The 25,178-nt window shown below is 37.1% G+C and overlaps 1 protein-coding gene across 1 annotated transcript; it reads left to right on the forward strand.

The window, feature by feature from the left end:
* On the forward strand, positions 1–25,110 carry LOC116844597 (homeobox protein unplugged). Its single transcript, XM_032816357.1, has 4 exons — positions 1–1,705; positions 6,675–6,992; positions 23,131–23,447; positions 24,368–25,110. The coding sequence occupies exons 1-4, from the start codon at positions 1,414–1,416 to the stop codon at positions 24,842–24,844; spliced, it is 1,404 nt and encodes a 467-aa protein (XP_032672248.1). The 5' UTR covers positions 1–1,413; the 3' UTR covers positions 24,845–25,110.
* The last annotated feature ends 68 nt before the right edge of the window (positions 25,111–25,178 follow it).

The following is a 25,178-nucleotide window of genomic DNA, read 5'->3' on the forward strand; positions in this document are numbered from 1 at the left end:
CCCGTGCGCCATACGGTCGTCACACGGTGTAGTGATGCGCAGTGTATAGTTTCACCAGTTTCCATCATCGTCCTCATCAACTTACTGCTCGGAGAACTGTCCTCATTGCGGACGTCGTGATCAATCATCAAGTTGGACGAGGGAGGAAAGACGGCCCGTGTGAAGTGCCGTGTGAAGAATCTCACAAGTTTCTATTGAAAGGAGGAATCATTACTGTTCGAGTGGAATCATTACTTCCTCGTGTTCTGTTCATGGACTTATGTTAATGACGACGACTGGCTGAGTTCTTCATGGGATCAAAAACCCATTTTATCAATTCCTACGTGACGTAGTGTTGACCTAACGTTTCGCACAGGTTCCGCGTGAATCACGACGGTCGTTGAAATTACTACGAATGGGTTTGATTTGCCTGTCAGTCAGACCTGTTTAGTGCGCGTTAATTGTACCACAAGCAAAAACTGATATCTCTATAGTCAAAGCGCAAAGGATGCAGCAAAGTCGACAGAGGATTGTGATGCAGATAGGGAAGTACCATTCGAAGATATATCTAATTTTTGTGAGTTCGTGCTGTAATGACCAGTAGTGTATCTGCGCGCGGATCGAAAAAACTGAAGAAAGGATCAATCGCAATAAAGTGTATGTTTCTACACCTATGATCGCTATGACAAATTTCATTAGTGCCAAAGTACATTGATGTACACGTTAAATGCAAGTATACTTCGACAGTTGCATGATAGGGTGACTGTGAACGCGGAATTTGTTGTTGATGGAACATCGAAGAAACTACCTTTGTCGCGTTATCGTGTTGAAAGAATAAAAAGACGATAACTTGTAATAACATGGACCAACTAATGCACATATTACGCAAATCTCATAGATTATAATCCAACGACATTAACGAACGACCGTTGATGAACAAACAAAAATTATGTATTATATAAAGCTCAACATTAAAAGAAAAACTTACATCTGTTACAAACCTAAAACATCACGCAGAATAAGACAAAATGTAAAATTATCAAAATAGTCAGTAACGGTCAATAATAAATTCGCTCACATGACACACTGAACTGACAATACCAAACTCACGCGACAGCTTGATTCGACATCGACGATTGCCCATTTGAGGCACGACTGCGAATCTCATTTGGCTCCTTTGACCCCGAATCGCAATTAGCAGTCGATCCAAAATAATCTAAACCATTCTTCAAAGTGATCACAAGAGCAAAATTTCAAAAAGCAGAGAGAGAAAGAGAGAGCAAGTTACTACTTCGTCTTGCGACGCTTTGAGCCACGCGTGGGACTTGAACTTTCGCGCCACAAAGTAGATTATGCCTCACACGTAGTAGTGTCGAATTGCGATCGGTCCCGTTCGATTTTCGACACCGGTCAGTCGGCTCGAAAGACCTTGCCATGGACACGAGTGTAGAGGAGACCGAGTTGGACGTCGGCTCGGCGAGCGACGAGTTGGAGTCGTCGGTGGCTGAGCCGAGGCACGCGCGACGTCCGACGCCGCGACCTTTCACGATCGAGAGTTTGATCGGGGGCGCACGCGAGGTCCACGACAGCGGCGGTGGTGGCGGCGGCGGTATCGTGAGGGATGACCGAACCAACGGCAGCGAAGAGGAGGATCACCGGGACCGGGAGTACCAGCTCTATCAAAGGCACTACCTGGCAACGGCCGCGGCGAGCACGCTGCCCTCGGGTGAGTGCCCTTCTTCTTCTGCTCATTTATCCCTTAGAACGATTGAATCGGCGAGACCAGCAACAGTACTCTAGAATTTTTCTTCGAAATTCGTTGGAAATTTTCCTTTTTTAATTGTTCAAAGTGCCAAGGCGCAATTGAGTAGAGTGTTGTAGAGTATATTTAACTCTGGCGTTGATAACTTTAGATAAGATAACTTTAGATAACTTTTTCAAAGTTTTTATTAGATACAAAGTTTAGTAGAACAAAGTTTTTAGTAGATATATATTACATATTTGGTTACCAAAGTAGAATAAAAATAATATAAAATAATCAAGCTATCTAGAGGTGGAAGAGTATATAAAGTTATATAGAGCACACTAGAAAATAGTAACTAGTAACAATTTAAATGAAACATACGTAGTAAGAAAAAGAAAAGCGAGATGATTACTCAGATGCACGAAAAAAAAGTTAATTCTAGCAGCAAGAATCTATGAGTTGTAGCTAAATTTGTTGTAATATATGAATATCTGAAAGTATAGCTACCAGGCATATATTTAGCTATGAAACTGATATATTAGCAACAGTAGCAAAAGTTTTTGTTTACCAAAACAAATTTTTTATTATAGCAACAAAGACTTGCAAAAACTTTGAGGCAGTATATAGAAGTTAATTGTAATCGGTAGTCATTAAACATTTTGAACAAATATAATAATAATAATAGTGAATAAAAATGAAGAGATATATAATAAGAGGGCGTTATATCGCATCCTTTTCTTTATTCTCTAAAATACAATGACAGTCTATTCTTCACTGAAATACTATTTTTATTAGTATAGTAGTTATAAATATAGCATTTTAATCATACTAAAAATATCAGTTAATGTGGTTAATAGGATTATTTTCATTATACGAATCCATTGTACGAATACAGACAATATCATTGCACGCAAAACTCATGGAAACCTGTTATTTTTATTGCCATAAAGATAAAAAGTTGGACTTGATATAGCGTGTAAAGAATTTATATATTACAGATTTTGTACTGTCTGTACACGGAAAAAAGTTAACTGCGGCAGCAAGAATACACGTGGTAGCTAAATCTCGTTGTAACATATGGACACCTAAAAGTATAACTGCTAGTAGACATATATATAGCTATGAAACCAATATAGTAGCAACAATAGCTAAAGTTTTAATAATAGCAACAAATTTTTAGTTACATTTATAAATATATTTTCAGCAAACCACGATTTGTTGCGATGGTATAATTTTTTTTGTCGCAAATTACATCAATAGTGAGAACAGCCGCTATTATTAGCTAATCCATTCAGTGAAATTTTACAGTGCTATACAGATTGCAGTGCTATACTTTTAACTGAACTACCAATTATGTATATAGTATTTCAATGAATAATACATTGCATTATTTCAGAGAATAATTAACGTGGTAACTGTCGCGTCGATTGTACAAAAGCCTAATCGATAACTGAATTACTAAAGACACAGTAATAATAAATGTAATTCCAAGCACACACATATTTTTAATCTCGTTTTAACTTTTTATATACCATAAATATATGTTCTTTTTCAAATAATTATATTTTATGTGTAACTTAAGAACTCTGAATAGTTGGTAAGCTCTGAGTAGTTTGAAATAAAGGAATTTCTAAAGAATTTTTTCACAAAAAGATTGTAAGACACATATTTTTTTATTTTTCAGTATATTTTTATTAAGCATCAAGGAAATTACATGAATCTTTTCATAATTGAAACTCGTATATTAATTGAGTTATAGAACGTGGCGTAATATTCTCGTGCCTTGCTGGCATGTATGGTATTGCCGCTTGTAGTGATCTGGACCAAAAAAAGCAAACAAAATTCTTGTTTTACATAAATGTGTCTATTGTCTAATAACTCTCTTTGGAAACCAAAATTGGACAAAATAGCATAATCCAAAAACAAATTGTGACTCCGTAGTAGAGATTACAAATTACCCTTTAATGAGACAAGGTAACATCATGATATTGCTTACCAGTAACATACAACGTGTTAATGTTTGAAAATAATTGACGTAAACAGGTTTGATATAAACGCAGTTGAAAAATAAATTAATCCTTACATGAATTAATTTATTTTTCGTGTGCATTATAGAACTTGCAATCCTGTTGAATATAGGAAGCGCAAGAAACGATAGATACCGAAAGCTTCAATTACGTACATACCCGTGATCGCAGATTATAGCCCGCGCAACGTCACTTGCACCTGGTATTTTTTCATGTTTTAAAGTATCGCTTGGACACTACGGTGCCTTTGTCTCAGCGTACGGAACGACTTCTTATACTGATATCACGTCATACTCGTATCCTCGACCGATATTCCGCGCATTAACGATAATTAATTTACGGAGAAAAGCACATTAGATGCTTACAGTGAATCTCGAATATTGGAAACGTCATCGACGTAATAGCATTTTTTATTCTGGATTTTGTGACCCCATTTCTTTTAATACTTAGGCAATTACGTTCTTTTTTAGATAATGCATAACATTCGTCACAATTGGAGCAGAGTTTTATTTGAGAGAACACTCGCAGGACCAAAATTACGTTTGCAGATATTCGCATTTGTTCAGACAATATATCTACAAATGATATATTTATTTGGACAATATAGAGGCGAATATTGCGCAGAAAGTTAACGTCGCAAACGCGGTTTAAAATATGACTATAGCAAATACGTAAAAATGAGCGAATCGATAACGGCGGTGAAGAGCGCGTTACATTCTATTACGTTGGCGACGTTTCCAATATTCGAGGTTCACTGTAAGCATCTAACGTGCTTCTCTCCGTTAAATTAATTATTATCGTTAATGCGCGGAATACGGTCGAGGATATGAACATGACGTGACATCAGTATAAGAAGTCGTTCCGTCCGCTGAGCCAGAGGCAATGTAATGCGATATACCTGAAAACGTGAAAAAATACCAGATGCTAGTGACGTTACGCGGGCTATAATCTGCGATCACGGGTATGTACGTAATTGAAGCTTTCGGTATCTATCGTTTCTTGCGCTTTCTATACTCAACTTTGTCTAACGTGGACGCAGTAGATCGCAGCCACGTTGTTAAATGTTAGTGCAGATTACATAAGTGCGTCAATTGGATCCGCTTTGTGACTGTTATGCGATATGGAATTGGTATATACGCTGAAACTTCGTAGGCACAAAGAGGAAGATTGATACACGTCACGTATTTAACGAAAAGGAAAAAGTAAGCGCGTGCTCTCTTAAAATAAATCAGTAATAATGTTTCTGATTCAATCAATAAAAGGAGTATTTCACTGATGATCAGTGAATACTCACTGGTTCCCCGTGAAAATACTCCCATTTTATTGCTACGTCTCATTTTTCACTTGATTGTTTTTTTTTCACCAGAAGAAACAATATTTCACTGCAAAATCTGTAATGTAATTTCTAAATTTGTTATACGCTATATCAAATCCGGCTTTTTGCGTTTATGAATGTGGAATTAACGACTTCCATTGCGCCTTGCGTGCAATGACATTGTCTGTGTTCGCAAAGTACATGAATAATAGGAATAGTCGCTACTAATAACTGAGCCCTTTAGTGAGATTTTACTGATTACAGTGCTATACTTCTAATTAAACCACCAGTTATAAGTATAGTATTTCAACGAAGAATATACTGATTATATTTTAGAAAAGCAGGATCATACATGCACACAGCAACAATATATAATGCATTCAAGTAAATATTACTTGTCTCAAGTATTTCAAAAATATATATATCCCCAAATCTATTATAAATTCATCACATAAGCTCGTCATATTTATTCAAAGTACATTCTGAATCTTGGTAAGTTTAGCATTTCAATCAAGAATGTTAAGTTAAAACAAAAATTTAATTTATTTATTACATGAAGTCGAAACAATTTCTTCTTTGATAGAGTTTTTAAATATTCTTGTAAAGGAAATAAATTCTCTTCTTTTGAAAATATGATAATGAGCTTTTCTAAAATTTATATTGAATAATGGTGAATATATTTTAAGACTATCATAAAAAATTGTTTATTGAAGATAATTGTCACTTAACTGAACGTAAAGCAGCTTAATATGAAGAAATCATTTGCGCTCAATAATGTAGCTTAAAAATAAGTGAATGGGACACATCGTGTATAGAGACAGCTCGAGTGAGCGGAAATGAATCGTAAAATCCAATTCTTTCCTTCGTTCTCGCTTATTCGATGTTAATAATGGGCATTAGAAAGATCGTAAACGAAGCTGCTAGTAGAATATTTAAAATCTCTTTGCCACAGAGTTTTAAGTATGTATTAGGTTAACCAGATTTTGTTCTCTCCCTGATTCGAAATAGTCACTAAGGTACCTGAGAAAAAGAAAAATGTGACAGAAAACGCTTCAATTTTCAGAGGATTTGATAGAGATTGACTGGTTTGATGGAGATTGACTCAATGCATGCTCAGAAAACAAGACACGGTGTTGGTGACTATATAAACTATATGTTGGTAACTATACAAATTTGGTGTATGTAGAATTATAATGTGTATATATGTATATATATTTTTTTCAATAAACTATATATGTATATATTAATTCTACACACAAAAATTGTATAACTGTCATTTATACAGTTACCATCATCGTGTCTTTTTCTCTAAATGCGCACTGAGTCATTTTCCATGAAACACTGCACGAGTGCAAGTTTGATTAATAATGATTAATGTAATTGCCTTAAGCAAAATAACTAATTGCATTCAACTCAGCAGCGAGCTTGACACTTCAAATGCCGAGGGACGGTTGTCCAAGAACGGAACAGTTTAATGAAAAGCCAAATTGACCATCTCGTTTTAGACACGACCATACCTAAATCCGTGAACGGCGTACTTCACTCAATTCACCGTTCCGTTACGATCCGTTTATTCATTTCTCAAATAAATAGTGTACCATTTGCGCAGGTTTCGGTGTGCCGCTCGGGCTATATAGCGCCTGGCTACCGATGCGGATGTACGGCGGCGGTGGTGCATCCGGTGTCCCGATGTTGCCGCCGCAGCATCCGTCCGCTGGCTACTCGGCGCATCCTGAACTGCATCAGAGCCGATTGACCCAGCACTCGGCACCGGCACCTAGTCATCCACAGGGATACTACCCGCTCGATGGCTGCCGTCGTGCTGCGAATCAACGAGCGCCGAGCAGCTTCACCGACAGCGAGGACGAGGACGGCAGCGTCGGCTCGCCGGCCTCTCCGGTTCACGACCTCTCCAAGTCGCGGCACGGTGAGTGCACTTTTCCTGACATTGTTCCGAACGAGAAGAGTTGCGAGAATACGTGACTGTGGATTTTAACCCTTCACGTACAATCATATCTTCTAGAGCGTCTTTTAGGACAGTATAACCTGGGTCTGTCTGATTTGTGTGTGGACAACTTTGAACACCACAACTTTGAAAATGAACATTTTTAGACAGATTTGTTTTCCAGATATACAGAAAAGCCTCAGCTGTACGATAGTAGCGCGATGAAATCAAAATCTGCAAGCAGATTTACTATATTTTGAAATTTTCTCGGACTTTTTACGAAAGTTGGGTCTCGTAGATTCAACATTGCGCGCTAAGGGTTAAGTTAAGAATCAACGAGGAATTTCTGTAAGAGAATTTTCGGTTTTTAGAAAGTTATCCTATGGTTCCTGATCAGGTTGATTTCAATCAGTGATCTGGTTTATATAAAATGATGTCGGGTCTTAATGAGTCGTGTAACGCAACGCAAATCAGGACTTTATTAATAATAAGGATTGTTAGTAATTAGGACCCGATAACATCGTTTTGTACAAACTGAATAACTGATTGGGATCAACCTGATCAAGTCCGTCGGATAAATGTTTAATCGGGTTGATGTTGAGTTGATACTGATCATTGTGAACATCGATAACAAGCGGTTTGTGGTCGATAAAATGCGTACGCCCACTGTTACGCAAATCTTTGGTTGGTAGCGGTTGGCTCCAATCGCGTTCACGAAACGAAAGAAATCGGCGGGTCCGACTGTGGAGCATTTATGAATTCCGACAGCGTGTCTTTGGTCACGATCACAGTCGCCACGATCGACCGCAAAGGATCGAGATATACGGTAGTGCGCATAAATGATCGTGCTCCCGTAGCTCGATCTTTATGTATGCCCGTGTGTATGTGTGTATGTATATCGGCTGGTATGTGAATGTTCTCGGTGTTACGGTACTCGCGATATATTTTGCTCGAGTTTCCAACATGCCTTTAAGGAATTGTTGTCTTTAGCCGCACGAAGAAAACTGTTACTACAATCACATTCTCTATGGATAGAAAAAACAATTTACGTGAACTCGAGTTAAACAAATAGCGTGTTAAACATTGTCGTTGTTGTTACATACCTATTTATATGATTCTCATAGTCATAGTTCTTATGATATGTAATATTCAAATAATACATCCTCATATATAGTTGCTCCAAACGAAAGAAAACACTAAGGATATCACTTGCCTAAAAATTAAATATGGTTATCATAACAAAATATTAATATTAGTTTTCGTCCACACATACAAGATGATTGTAGTAACTATAGTACTTTGGAAATAGTACACTAATCTTCTTCTTCTGCTTATCTACACGGAGAAAACTACTATGGCTGCTACATTCACATATTCTATTGTTAGAAAGAAAATTTATGTAATTTCAAGTTAAAGAAATATAGTATTAAAAATTGCTGTTATTACATGTTCATCTGTACATTTCTCACAGCCATAGTTTATATGATAGTACATCTTCATATACATAGTTGCTACAGCCAAAGGAATACTGATATCTCTCTGTTGTGATCTGCAGAACAAATACTATACTTGAGGGATCCATAGAGTTGCACTGAGAGTATTGCTCAAACTCATATCGATAAGCAGTAAAAAAGGCTAGTGTATCACTTGCAGAGTAATATAGTTACTACACCATCTTATATACATAAGCAAAAAATAACACTAATATTTTGTTATGACAACTATATATAGATAAATGATATACTTAGTGTTTTTTCCGTGTATATGTATTTGAGCAGTGTTATATGGTGCAACCAAACTCTACAGATTTCTTAACCATAATATTAGTTCTGCAGACCACAACAGAGAGACAACAATATTCCTTTGATTGAGGCAACTATGTATACAAGGATGTACTAACTGAACATTATATATCATAAAAACTATGGCTGTGAAAACTGTAAGATGGATATGTAATAACAGCAACACCATATCTATTGAAATCATATAAGTTTTCTTTCTCACTATAGAATATGTGGATATAGCAACCATAGTAGTTTTCTATGTGTAATATTCAATTAATACGTTCTCATAGTTGTTTCACTAAAAACTACTGTTCCTCTGTGTGATCTGCAAAACAAATACTGTGGTTGAGAGATCTGTAGGGTCTGGTTTTCCATTCAGCACTGAAAGTTCCGCTCAAATATCTGTGAACAGATAGCAAAGAAGGCTAATGTACCATGTGCAAAGTATGATGGTCTCTACTCAAATTTATGTTAACGAAAGAATCTGTTTGACATGAATAACTTCTTATTCATTATTAAGATTTCCTGAGAGGTCTTCAATAAGTAAGGAAATGAAATAATTGGATAATGTCGTTTTAAATTAAATAACGTTAAATGAAAATTTGAATTAATTTTAAAGGATTTACACAATCTTTTAAGATGTATTATGAATTGGCGCGTTTGTCAACGTGATACGCTGATTGTTCTCACATATTCTCAAGATTTCCCTGGAAACTTCAGCCTTTTTTCGAGTTTTTCCGGGCCTGTCGAGATACTTTTTCGGAGACGGCAATTCTGGTCCCGAACGCGCCTCCATTCGATTGCCGAAAGTCGAAGAATACGTGATCGCCGATCGGCGATCACGTATTTCCGAGGGGACGATTCCGACGGTGTACACAGGCGCGCGCATTTATTCGTGGCCGGACACACTTTTTATTGATGTACCGCCGACCGGCGATGATTTCGTATGCGAGACGAAATGGCTTCGGGGAATCTGTCATCGGTCATTTATGACGCACCGCGCCGAACCGGTGCGTCGATCGTCACGGCGCGCCGCGGTGAGGCGCGATCGCGACGTTCCATGAATTCGTCGCGATCCACCTACGTGCGGCCATCGCGTCCTCCTCGCGAATGCGTGGATTACCATCGATCTTGATCCCGCCGGAGAGAATCGGGGGAATGAAAGCGAGTCAGATGGATCGGGAGACTGCATTGAAAGCAATTCTAAGATAGGTCTTGATTCGATTTGCATTTCAACGATTTCTAACCAATCTAACCATGTAACCGAAATCTAACCAATTCACATTTAAGGAATCTAGATTTAAACTCGATGGAAGATCCGAGGAAAATTCGGTCATTAGATGGTCCAAAAATATCAGTCCCAGCAGCTCTCTTTTAAACAACAAACTAAAATTCCAAAATTTCAGATTTATTGAAAGTGTAAGCATCCCAGAGATATTCAGAGATTTTAAATTGGAAATAAAATTATGATTTCTCCAAGAAAAACTTAAGTTATATACGATAGATTAAACATCAAATCTTGAAAAATGTAAATTTTTACGGTTTCTAAAGAACGGTTTCTAAAGAATGCTAATATTGTAATTAATTAAATTGGATATATTTAATCGCAATGAAATTTTCAGTCCTTAAGATCAAATAAAATCTTAGAAGATTAGCAAATTTATTTATATGGTTTGAGTGAATTAAATATCACTCGTATAACTTCATAATTTCATAAATCAATAAGATAAAATTATATTGAACGTGTTTGATACATAATAATTGTCACGTACTGACGGTTAAGTGGCGGAAGTAGGTACGTAAGAGAAATTGAATTGACAGTTAACAAGGTGTTTAGCGCGTCCGCGTATGCATTGCGCATGCTATTTCCGCATGAGATCGGTTTTATTCTTGATCGGCGGTGAATTTTTATACAGTCTACGAACGAGCAGTTATTTTAATGCGATCGTCGATCGAGACGATGCGTCATAAATACACAACGACACAGCTGAGAAGATTCTATCGATTGCCGGAGCTATTACCGCTCGCGCGCGCGCGAGAGACGGGAAATTAATTATAGATTTCCCCTTCTCTTTCGCGGAGTGTCCAAAACCTTTGAACTTCTCACAATTCTACTGTCTCCGTATTTGGGAAGATCGGCAATTCTTGCATCTCCCTCGCCTACTTACGAAAATAACTTGCATCTAAGTGATACTTTTACATGTCTTTAAATTTAAACATTTTACATAAATATTTTACAAAAATTTTACATAATCGTTAATTTTGATCAAATCACACCATTATTTCTCATCATTTCGAGTACACTTTGTGAGGGTATAAAATTTTTGAAGGAGACTACGATATATTTTTCATTAAACAAAAACTTTATATATATCTTAGAAATATATTAAAAATGTTTTCTTAAAAAAAAAATATAGCAAAATCTTTTTCAATATCTGCTTAAATAACACGTTTAAGATGTGACTAAATGTGAAAGAGTAATTGTTAAAATTAATGTGCGCACGCACGTAAAAAAATATCATTCCACTGCTAAGAAAAGCGATTATTCAGTTTACTTTTGTCGTTCAAGTTGTTCTAAAAGTGGGGAAAATAAAGAGGCGAAAATAGAAAGACAAAAGTAATATGCGTGATACGTTTTCTTCACCAATAATTCGTATACACGTTGTAATCGAATGATTTTCAGAAGCTAAAAAATTCATCCAAAACTCTTCGTGATCTACTCGCGATTTCTTCTTTCGCGAGACCTGTTACCACCGCGTCATTAATTCTCAATCACGTATTGGCTATCCCTGTCGCCTCATCGTTGACTTGTGTTGCCATGCGTATCTCTAACGTCTAAATACTCTTGTATATACCCTTGTACTACGACTTTGAAACCCTCGATTCGTGTTTATCTCACGCTTGTACATATTTTCGCTTATATCTGTCTTCTTTTGAATGATGGTTATCTCCAACAAAGAATATTTTTTATAATAGTGTTAAAATATATTTATCTTTTAAATTTAAGGAAAGCTTGTTACTAGTTTTTCAAAAAAAGTGACTATATCCTCTTTCCAAAAATGTTTGAAAACTTTATTGAAAAAGAAATTGGTTCGACTCTATATAATAAACAGATTGAATTTTTGTTTTAATTTGATATTCTCAATTAAAATATTAAATTTACCAAAGTTCAGAATATATTTTAAAATCAAATAAATTTGATGTTTATGATGAACTTATAAGAAATTTGCAGATGAATATAAACTTATGAAATACTTGTAACATTTACTTAACGCACACAAAAAAGGTTTGGTTGAATTCCCCAAACATCTGGTCGAATATGAACGATCCAGAAATTCCGATTGAAGTAACCCGAATTCTGTTTAAAGTAACAAGATTTAAACAGAATTCGTATTATTTCAATCGGAATTTCTGGATCGTTCATATTTGACCAGATACTTGGTTAATTAAACTAAACCTTTTTTTCCGTGCAGTATGCATTTTTTTGTATGTGGTCACTGACGTTATTCAAACCACGTTTCTCTATCCAATTATGAATAGCAGTGTACTTTATGATGTGATCCACGAATTAATCATTCATGAACTTGTTAGGACTAGTGCTGTGCAGTTAAAAATTAACGGATTAACTTGTAACGAAGTTTAAAATCGGAAAATGTTTTTAGGGGTTATTGGTAAGTAGGCTATCAGCGTCATTCGATCGATTTTGACGATGAGGCCCATTGAAAAATTCGGACCTAATTTTAATTAATGCAAATCAATTGTTTAAATTATATAACTTTTGAAATTATTAACGTTTTGAAAATGTGCAACATTTTTCACCTTTTCAAATATTTACCCATAAATAAGATAAATAACCAAATATAACCCATAAATAAGATAAGGAATGTCTTTTTACGTAATTATAATCTATGATTTATATCTAAGTCCAAAAGATAAAGTATGCTGCATAAAATAATTCGAAAATTTAAATAGAAGGATTTCTAATTTTACATAAAAATTGAAAAGTTGAACTTCTCGAACAATTGGTTTACATAAAATACATATGAATATTGAATCGTTATAGTTTTAAACATCTAGAAATTAGTAAAATATTTTTGCTTGTCAATTTCTCATGTACTTTTATGTACTGATATAGCTTGCTTACTGATAACCGTGGAAAACGTTCCTTACTTACCGCAGTTAATTAATCGCGATTAGTCGGTGAACTTTCAACCGCGGTTAAATGGTTAACCGTTAACTCGGTTAACCGCACGAGAAACTGTGCACTTTGGAAACGGTTGCCGACAAATACAGAAATATCAAATTCGCGAAAGAGCGTCGCATAGATATATCGGAGATTGGATTAGTAACGGGTAAGTACTTCGAAATGAGAGCGAGTCTCGCGATATTCAGCGGCGAATTATTAATCGCTGTCCCAGATGCGACACGGCGGAAAGTGTGTTAACGGCGTTTTCATCATGAGGACATGAAAACCGGCTCCATGAATCGGGGATGAGAAAGAGTCGAGCAAGGCTTTTGACTGCCTATGCAACATTTAAGCTTTCATTCACGGCGACAACTCGGGCGACTCGATTTCACCGTCGCCTCGGTAAAATCAAACGATCTTGGTTCATCTCGCACGTCGAGAATAACGTATTTGCCGATCGATCGACTTTTCTTCAACGTGAACGAGGAATTAAACGGTGTCATATTATATAAAGTGACATTCGCGTAAACGAATAGAGTGTGCGGTAACGTCGCTCGCGCAGATTTAATGGCGAATCACTTGCTGGGTTATTTTTTTTCTTTTGTATTAAGTAGAAATCGTTGAATCACTCGTTATATTCTCGCAGCGGAATATGATATTATTTCCATATTTCTGACGATTATTTCGTTTCGCCGGCAAGCTAAAATAATACGAAATTCCTCTTCGCGTCTGTCTCTCTTTTCCTCCCCCTGGTTTATTATGATCAAACGCGCGCGATTAAAGCGTTATAAAATATTTTTACTTTCGGACGATCGATCCGAAATGTTTGGACGTTATTTTAAGACGCGGGAGCGCGATTCCGAATTTGTGTGAATAATTTCTATCCGCGCGAAAAGCGTGTAATTAAACTAATTTTAAAGTAATCGCCCGGCGAGATCGTTTATTTTCATGTCGTATTCAAATTCAATTTGACGACATTCAAACAGCACACGGCGGGATAATCATCGTATGCCACTTGAATTTTAATCGCGGACACCGATTCTGCGCCGCGGGAAGCCGATTAGCGTATCGCGCGCATCGCGGACGAGCGGAAGAATCACATTTCGATTTGGCGTGCGAGACGAAAAGTCTTTTTAGACTGAACCATTCGTCATTCATAGCCATCGGGACGACGACCGAGCCGTCGGTGATTATATGAAGGACCGGCTTCGGGTAAGTAACACAAAGTGCCTGTCGCGTCACTGTGAATGGAAGTCGTCAATTCTGCAATGGCACCGTCGCTAACGTGACGTTGAGCATTGTGCGATATTTATAAGTCCGGCAGAATTAACGATATAACCGGTATAACTCCGGTCTATAACTGCAGACGAGTCGACGATTCGGCAATTAGCCCTAGCGTTGATTACGATGGACAGCATGTAGAGAGAAAATTCGAGTCTGATGAACGTTACATAATTAGGTGGGATTTCCAGGTAATAAAATATCTTGGAGAGTCAGCAGTTCTTATAATAATAATAATGGCGCGTAATAATGGAGCTCGCTCAAAAGTAAGCGGCGAAAATCTCCTTGAGTGTCTTTATCAGCTTTCGATACTCCATTGCTTATTTATTCAACTGGCAGTCGTCAAAATAATCCATTTTTAATTAAATTATTTTTAAATCTCGAACAGAGAGAGAAAAAGAGAAAGAGACCAAGAAAGAGAGGGGATATTTGCAGTATGGATTCGCAAAGGTTCTACGTCAAATATTATTATTAATTTTTACACCATTCTCCTGTGTACTCAACCATTAATATTTCGTTTCGGGAGTGTGGTCAGGTATACAAATTAATAATATTTTAGAGAGGACGAGAGGGAGGGGGAGACAGAAATAAAGCAAGAGAGAGGGAAAGAGAGAGAGAGAGAGAGAGAGAGAGAAATAGATGGAGGGGTAACAGTTGAACCGGCGCTTCGCTATATCGATCGTTGCAGTGCCCGGCAACGTCATCGTGCGGCGAACTGGCAGAGCGACCGTTAATAAGCCCGATTGAAATTTCATGTCGTATACCCAAAAATACACTCACGGAGTCATACGCGAGCGGTCGAACGAACGGTGAACGAGCGCTTCCTCCGACCCGATCCCGATAATTGCTTCCGGCGAGGTTCCGCCGATCGATCGTGTCGGGTGCTATATCGGGCGGCGATCGAGCAAATTATTCCCGGACGAGGTCGCGGATCTATCTCTCTCTTTCTCTTTCTTTCACTCGCCTCCTCAAACGCTTAATAAGCCGGACATATTTCCTGAGCGGCTGGAAGCACACGTGGAAATCGAAACTTCGCCGGGAGCAGCCTTGTCGCTAAGTTGCGAAAATAGCGAAGAGGGGTATGGAGTAGACATTCATTAAAAATACATAAGAGCGCAGGTGTGTGTTTATGTGCATGCACACTGCAAAATGAAGCGATTCTAAGATGTATTGAAGCAATGCATTAACACACTAAACTAGCGGTTTGAATTAACGTATGTATTTTTGTTTCAATCGCTTAATCTAATCTCCAGTATCGTCTCTTCAATATTAAGAAATGATGTTTGAAGTTAGGTCAAACAGTTACTAGAACACACCTCGAGTGAAGAAATTTCCAAGACTGGTCACATGTCAGAAATTAGTCAGCTTTTACTATTTAAACTTTACTAGACATTAACTGTCGAACAATTGAGTAAGAAAAACATGTTGAGAATTAATCAATAAAACTGATTAATTATTGGCCAGTATGTAGATAATTGATATTCTTAATAATATTATTAAGAAAGTATTTTTTGGATCAAAACTAGACAGAAATTAGTCAGATCAAATAGTAACTGACAGTTAGATTATGCCCAGTCAAAACTCGCAACTCCCCGATCTTAGTTCTTATTTTTTGACAAAAAAATAGTCAGAACAAACTCTGATTAATAAATAATAGTTAGCTTATGACTTTTTAAAACTAATGATGGCCTGGCTAATATTTTTTAAGAAGTTAGTGTAAAGTTAATACTAGTTTTTTCATCAACCTTTTTTTTACGAATGACCGTTACAGTAAACGTCACACATACACAAAACGAGAATAAAAAACAAAATACAAATACATAAAAAGTTTTCGCGGTTAGTTGGGCATAAAATATATTTTTTGAGGGCTAGTACAACGCTGAATATTTCAATTATTTTTCGGTCTTTTTCAGTTGTTATCATTTACCAAAATTCGATGGTTAACTATAAATTTGTCGAATTTCTGTTAAGGATAGATAATTTTATTGAATAAGATCAAAATGGTTATCGAGAAATGACCAAAATGTTTATCGTTATGTTAGTAACTATAAGTAACTAAAAAGACAATAAGAATTAAAAATAAGAAGGAGAGTTGACTAGAAATTTGAACAGAAATTAATAACCATCTAGAAACTGGCCAATTTTGCTGTCTAGTTACTATAAAAGCAAGAAAAACTAAGTACAAACGAGCTAAGTAGGATCTATGCAATAATACTTCATCAATTTTTGGTGAAATATAATTTCAAATTTTTTGTTTAGAATTGCTTAATTCCAACAATTGAATCTAAATTATCAAGATTTCTAGTTAACTCAAACAGAATTCTACAACGTAATTTCCACCGAAATTTCTAAATTGTTCATATTTTACTACAAACTAGTTTATCCAACGAAACATTTTATGCTGCGTGAACAAGTACTGTCAAAGAAACATTTATGGTCAGTTACTGACTGTATTCTGGTGAAAATTTTCTATTCGAGATTTACTAATTTAAACTACCAATATAGCGTATTAAAAATGAGAACGCACTTATTTTAACACACCTCATTTTGCGATATAGAAGATGCAATGATATATATTTATGTGACATTACAAGATGTCCTACATTCTCTTCGCGCTTATCATAGCGTGTAAATTCTCGAACGGTGGAACTGTCCAACGTTAAATCTGCGATGGAAATACACGGGGCCGTGATTATAGTCGAAGCCGCGAGTCACTGCACTTAGCGAAGGCCACGGATGCATAAATCGTCCCTCGCTACTCGTCGATACATCGTGCAATCGAACGAGAACACCCGACCCCCTGGGCTGTTTTTTCGTCTTCGCTTTTCCCGCAGTTTCCCCGTTCGGCGAATTTTCGTTATTCATTGCCCGAGTGCGGAGAGCCTGCGGCGCGTCCGACACGATATGGGAGGATCGTATTCTGCTCTGTGAAGGACCGCGCCGTACTTGTCGAGGAAAAGGACAAAAAAAAAAAGGAACGGTACCCCATAGTAACGACGACGATACCGAGATTGGCGCGATTCCATCGATCGATCGCGCCACAACAATGCGAGTGCATTAATGCCGCCCGTAACTTTTACACGTCAGCGACCAAATTTCATCGCAATATTTGAGGGAATCAATTGAATGCGTTTTTTCGCTAATGCATTTAAGAAAGTTTTAAGATGCAGTGTCATATTTTCAGTGGTGCATGGCTGCCACTCATAAACTTATTATTTATCGAACAAAATTATGTTTGATTGGTGTATCAGTTGTGCATGTCAAAGTTATGCTTCATTTGTACATCAGTGATCTAATAGAGATGCACGGACAATAGAAAGAGACGTGTAAGTGTTTAAATATTTGTGTATATATATATTTATCTCAAGTATTACTATAGATTATATATGTAAATCAATATTGCCTATCCATTCGATTTTATTGTTGATTGCGACTAACAATGTTGATTTTGACCAGTAGAAGTAAGATTTCACTGGATCGATCTGTAGTACACAAATTCCTTATACGATATACGGAATCCAACTTTTTCCAATAGTTGGATTCCAACTTTGCGTTCGTAGTAACGGAATTAACAATTTTCATGCACTGTCTGCATACTTGTGAAAATTGCATAAATAATAGTAGCAGTTGTTATAAGTTATTTTTTCAACAATTTTTTCGAGATTTTACTGATTGCAGTGTTATACTTATAACTGAATCACCAATTATAGCATTTCAGTGAAAAATAATTGTACTTTAGAAAATAGAAATTAAAATAACACGCCAACACTCAAAAGGATACAGAAAAAATGTCAACTTCAGTTTCAAATGTCTCAGCTCTCGAATGGTTAATCTTTTTCTAATTACACGAGCAGTTATATAATGTTTCCATTCTTAACATTTTTTGGAGTGAAATCTTACTCAAAATGAGTGAAAAAGTGGCGATATTTTCACTCGAAGCAACAGTAAAGATACTGCCATTAGAAATTACAAGAATGAACGTTTTATTCAAGATTAGAATGAATTCTGACTTCATATGAATAAATGTTTCACCCGATTGGAATGACAGTGGAATATATCAGATTCACTCTGCAATTTCGAATGAAAATATTCAATTTATTCTGTAAGAGTGAAAACTAACTCAAATATGACTCAGTGGTCACTTTACTTTCCGAGTGAACTTTCACAATATGACAGTGGAATATATCAGATTCACTCTGCAATTTCGAATGAAAATATTCAATTTATTCTGTAAGAGTGAAAACTAACTCAAATATGACTCAGTGGTCACTTTACTTTCCGAGTGAACTTTCACAATATGACAGTGGAATATATCAGATTCACTCTGCAATTTCGAATGAAAATATTCAATTTATTCTGTAAGAGTGAAAACTAACTCAAATATGACTCAGTGGTCACTTTACTTTCCGAGTGAACTTTCACCGTAAGAAATTTCGAAAATATACAGTGCAAGTTTTAATGAGTTTTTAACAACTTATTTTTGTCTTACAACTTCTTTAATAATTACACTCGACTGTCTAATATCGCGAAATAAAGAGAAATAAAGAAAAGAAGTTCGATAAAACGTGTCAATCGGCGAATAAACAGTTCGCAGAGAGAGGAAACAGTAAAATCGAATGGAGGGGCGAAAATTAATCCGACAGAAACGATCAATGCACCGGCGATGAAGATTTCAAAATGATTTGATTTCCGGCAGTCTCACCATTGAGTATTAATAATTAGCGGTCGCCGACGATTGAATAAGATGAGTTCTGCTAGTTGAACTTGCTATTTTCGAATATGCTCATTATGTGCGGTAAATCGATAATATTTTAATATCACATTAAACACACCGGCGGTTTTTCTTAGGACCGAATCAATAAAGATACCGTGTGACCTAATTAATCTGTTGCTTGTCATAATTGGCAAGTTTACTGTCAAACTAATTGATGGACACATTAGCTCGACTATTACTGGTGTATTATTCCATACGTCACATAATTCTGTATAATCCTGTATAATGTCATTAGACATTTCTCTCTGTTTCGCTATATAGCAGACATTTTAACTTATTACGATCAAATTCATGTTTGATTTTTATTTCTGTGATCCATAGCAAGTGCACTTTGTGACAGTACTGTGCAATTCGTATTTACTTCCATATATTTCAATATTTAACTGATATAAAAACACATTCACTGTAGTAACATATTTATGTTGTACATTGTATATAGTATTATATAAAAAATGTATTAATATAAATTAATTATTATAAAAATAGTATAAAAATTATTAATAAAATTGATTTATAGGATTCACTAAAATAAAAAATCATGTCAAATAAACTGGACACACACTAAGAAAGAAGTGTTTGATATTTTTTATTATAAATATGTAAAAAGAGAATATAGAAGCATAGAAGAATATATATAGAGAAATATATATAGCATATAGTTGAAAAAATCATTTTTGTAATGAATGCTCTCACACGGAAAAAATAGAGTTTTTAAATATATATTTTAATAAATAAATAAATATACATAATAAAATATATATATGTTTAGTTTTATTTAAATAAAAAAATCGCGGCATTATATATGTTAATTTTAAATGAATTAAATGAAATTTAAATTTATTTATGGGATATAAAGTTTCTCTCTTTCTCTCTCTCTCTCTCTCTCTCTCTCTCTCTCTCTCTGTATAAACTTTATGTTTACCACAAATAAATTTTCAGGTATTTTTTCTCAGTGTGAAAAATGCGCCATTCGGTTTTTATGTACAAATATTATAAGTTTTTATTGAAGTTTTGTCGCAACTCCGTAAACATTCTTTTTTTCTTATACCTTTACATAAAATCTTATTAATGAACGCACATCGAAGTTTATCATCCTGTCGTTCCGCATACGTGTCGCTTCTTACTTTCGCGTTGCCTTTACTTATTCTCTATAAGTGTCGAATTGGCGATTTGAAGTAAGCGAAATTGTCAACTCCAATGTCGACTCGTGTTTGAGTTTCGGGTTATAGCCTCGCTCCAATAACTCTATTCGCCAGGTAGCGTATAGTTTAAAAGCTCCGCGCTCGAATAGAGAGTAGCTCGGTAAACGAGAATATAACGACGTCGTTCTCGCGCTCGCGAATCATCGATCTACACGCTCGATTCCGTCGCGAAGTGTAAAGACAGGGGACAACGCCCGTGCACGCTCGCGGAAGCGTTTCGCTCTCTCACCTAATCGAAATCCGCTGAATAAGTCATCGTCTGGAGAGTGCATCAAACCGGCGGTTTGATGGAAAGTTGCGAGCTGGCCGCGCACCGGCCGATCGGCCGGTCGGTCCGCTAACTTCGGGATAAGAAAGACGCGAATCGCGGCCGATGAATAAGTCAGGCTGTGACCATAGCCGAGTTGACCGTTGACAACGAACTTTAACAGGAAATAATGCGCCCGCGAATAATGATCGGCTCTCGCGATCATGCGACCCGACCACGTTGCGCTTGGGAAAAGGTACGCGAATCACGTGCGCTCGCTTACTCGGGAGAATTCAGCGAGAAAAAGACAGAGCGAGCGGAACTTATAACTCTATTTATACGACACAGCTATGGGAAATGGCTGCGCGTATGGATTTTAATTCGTCTCAATTTATCCGAGCTGGTGGATGGAGTGTGATTTTATCTAAGGACCAGATTTCCTAGCTCCACATACACAAATCCGAGACTCCTTATTAATGTATAGAGCGGGTAGAAGGGACATCACTGAAAATTTACACACACACACACACACACACACATATATATATATATATATATATATATATATATATATATATATATATATATATATATGAAGCAATATTTTATTTATAGACATGAAAAATAATTTAATAACAATGAAGACCTGCTATATATAATAAAAATAGAAACTATTGTCGAAATAAAACTGTTTTTATTCTTATTTAAAATTAAGAAGAAAAAGCAAAGCTATTACATTTACCAAAGCTATGAATTTTCTTGACAAGGTCTTTCTTTGTCAAAAACATGTTAAAAATTCTTTGAATCAGGAAAACAATGTAGTCGTATCCGAGACAGTTTGACCGCTTCAAATAAAATTTGAAAAAATCCAATACAAAGAGTGGAAAACCTAATTGTGCTAGAAAAACGGGATGTCTGGTCACCTTGTTTTATCTTTTGCATGAAAATTTTATATATTTTTAAAATTTACCTTTGCCATCATCGTTAATATTTTTTGACGATCATGTGGAACCCTCTAAATGCACGTGTAAAAAAGCAAATGGATAAAATATTACTTCACTTCGATTGCCTAATATTTTAATGGTAACCAGCACAAACATTTGACTTGGCTTCTTTTTACTTCAAATTTTCCTGAGGAGACACATTACCGATTTCCAATGAAAACCAGAGAACTGTGACGCGCTTGGTTTTCCTTCTCCTCCTCCCACATGTATTAAAATCTAATAGTCCAAGTCACATCCGACCTGATGCTCATATCGGTCTTCCGCAAACGTCTCGCGTTTTTCTTATGTATTCGTTGACGCGAATATCCGCTTTTGCGTTCGATCGATGGTCGAAACGTTTATCAGCCGAGCGCGAACCGCTCTGTGAGCTACTATATAACCGCGCCATAGGAACAATTTTCAATAAATAATGACCTGACGGAGTCATCAAACTCCGCGGTAACTTTGTTTCGTATCCCGGTGCATATTACATGTCGCGCTCGGCTGCCTCGCGGATGAAGGAAGGAAAAAAAGAACGCCGCACGGGAAATTACGCGGACGGAGAAACGTTGCCGACGCAACTTTTATGAAGGAACGACCAATCTGCCCCGCATATTAAATAGCCGGCAGAGGCTATACATACTAGCGCCGATAGTTTCTCGGTAGCGATAAACCCCGTTGATGACTTAATGTCGCGAGAGTTTGTCGTCGATTTTAAACCCTTTTTCGCTTTGTAATTATTTCATGTTGCACAGCTATTTTTAATCTGTCATATGCACGCCCGGTGATTTTATTTATGGAATGCTAGCTGAAAAGACATACACACTACTTGACGTTGACGGGATTATCATAAAGTGTCAAGGAGATGAAGTCAGGGAAAGAAAGTAGGGTGTACAGATTTTTCATGTAGCTTATATTTCATGTAGCTTATATTTCATGTAGCTTATATTTCAACAGTATTCTAGATAATAACTATGCAGAATTTGCTTCAGATAGGATAAAGGATTTAGAAGTCTATAGGCAACGCATAGACAAATTGACAAAGGGACATTTTATAGATATTTTATACATATAGTTTATTGAATATAATTGTGCAAATATAATCGTCGTGATATTAAATTAATCTTAATTGTGCCTGTTCTTAATTGTGCGATTATAAGTAAATTTACCAAAATAATTGTTCGACAAATAAGTGATATAGACCTTTGATTTGCATTCACGTTCGCAACAATCGATTGAAGCGTATCACTGATTGAATTGAGCTATGACGCTATGACTATATCATTTTGTTATAAATAGTAATAATAGCTTATAACATCACACAGATATTATCTTTTAATCGATATTGGATATCGCACGATTCTTCAATTCTGTATCTTTGAATTATTGAAGAAGTTAAATTTAACGTTTCAATATCGCCAGTCTTTCATCGGATCGTTAAAACTTTTTTACGTATTGTTATAAATATTCCCTTAGAAATTCATTGAGATATTGACATTTATATCTTTCGAAGATTCGGCACTTATAAATTCAATATTCAAATTCATTATTCAATCAATAATTTATGTACCGGATATATCACATGTGTTACAATTATATTCTAAGATCCCGGGCAAAAAGAGAGCAGCCTACCCTATTCGCGCGTTTCATTTGTCTGTTTCAGGCTCCGAGAATGGCCGTGCGTCAGCTGAAAGCGACGACGAGGGCGGCGGGGCTGCGGGCTCCAGCGAAGGTCACGACGTCTCCGATGGTCCTGTCGGCGGCGTCAGCAATGTCGTCACTAGTCCTAGCGGCGGTACTTTGGAGAATGGACAGAGCTCGTCCGGGTCGAGCACTGGTGGCAACAAGGCTCGTCGACGACGTACCGCCTTCACCTCGGAGCAGCTGCTGGAGTTGGAGCGCGAGTTCCATGCGAAGAAGTACCTGAGCCTGACGGAACGTTCGCACATAGCGCACGCATTGAAGTTATCGGAGGTCCAGGTCAGTTCCTACGTGCACAAATCGAATAAGCAGAAGATGCATGTTAAGGTTTATTAGAGCTGTTTATACTTGGGCGCTACAGCGAGACATATTTGTTGCCAAAAACAATGACGTTTTAATATGTACATATGATAAGGCATGTAGAAATAGCTGTTCTCTTACCTATTCGTGCTGATGTGCGTTTTTAATTCAGCTAATAAATTTTTACCTCGCAAGGAATTTCATTTGTAATAACCACCTCTTAGCAATAACAGTAGGACAGCCTGTTAGCTAAGTTCGAATCAGCTACTGCGATTTAACTGATGGTTAAAAGTAAAAGAATTTTTAGAAAAAACTGATTACTAGCCAAAAATTGCCAAATTTTTACTGGTTAGGGTTTGTTAGATAGTAACTGTTCAGGAATTGGCCAAAGAAATACTGGCAGAATCTAGGTAAGAGAAATGATAAAACGAAAGCTGCAATTATCGCAATAATGAGTTTCCATGTGAGAAGACTCTACCTTCTGAAACACAAGTTTCACATTATTTTTATATTATCTATTGAATAATAAATTATTTGACCATGTAGAATCGAACGATAAAAACTATTTGAAAAAATTTAAAAAAGAAATTGGTTAGAAACTGAATAGAAACTGATCAGAAACTGACTATTTTTACTATCCAATTATTGACGAAGTAAGCGTTGCCCAAAGTGGCCAGTTTCTATAAATAGAATTCCTGGTCTACTAAAAACTACTACTTGACTAGAAATTGATCTGTTTTTTACTTGGGTATTAAGATACTCCCGTCGATAGTTAGAGGTAAGTGAGAGAGAGACAGAGCTAGTTAGTTAAGGCTCAATATCGAATCTCGAATCGTTGTCCTTCGCGCGCGCGCTCGCGTTTGTAACTCTGAAGTGAACAGCGCAATTGTGTGGCGCAGGTGAAGATTTGGTTTCAGAATCGACGTGCTAAGTGGAAACGTGTGAAGGCTGGGCTGAGTGGCGGTGGCGTTGGCGTCGGTTCAGCAGCGGCGGCAGCAATGACACCCTCTGGTGCTTCTGGTCGTCACAACGGCGCCACGGGACAACACACCGGCTCGGGCACCAGGATCGTAGTGCCGATACCAGTGCATGTGAGTCGTCTGGCGGTCCGCTCGCACCATCATCACCTGGAGAAGTGCGCGAGGGCACCGCGCGCGAGACCGACGCAGCCCACGGGCGATAGCGGGTCCTCGGGAACGGCACCGTCGTCGATGTTGAGCGACGCTTTGGGACTGGTGAACTCGTCGGTGAATCTGACCGGGCAGGTGCAGCCACCCTTGGGTGCCGGCATGGGGGTAGAGATTGGCGTCGGGGGTGGCCTAAGGGCCTTCGCGGTGCCAGCGCACCGGACCGGTCTCGGGTCGTCCGGAAGGTAGTGAATGTCGTGGACGATGAGCACGCATACCCGGTACGGTGGGGCGTGAAAAGAGAAAGGTTAGAGGTAGATTAATCGGCGTAGGACGCGCGCGGCAAGATGGAGAGACAGATCGATTGCTCGGGACATGCGAGAGATATAAGTGGAAAACGCTTCTCCATCATGAAATTTTATACAGTCTCAATGTGGGATCGGATATACAGCGTTGATTAAACATTCGGTATCAACCTTGACAAACAACCTTGGACTCCATTATGAGAAGATAAAAAGAGGGTTAAACTATATATATATATATATATATATATATATATATATATATATATATATATATATAT

The sequence above is a fragment of the Odontomachus brunneus genome, unplaced genomic scaffold (assembly GCF_010583005.1).
Source record: "Odontomachus brunneus isolate Ranch 3 - 2012 unplaced genomic scaffold, Obru_v1 Obru_scaffold_043, whole genome shotgun sequence".
NCBI lineage: Eukaryota > Metazoa > Arthropoda > Insecta > Hymenoptera > Formicidae > Odontomachus > Odontomachus brunneus.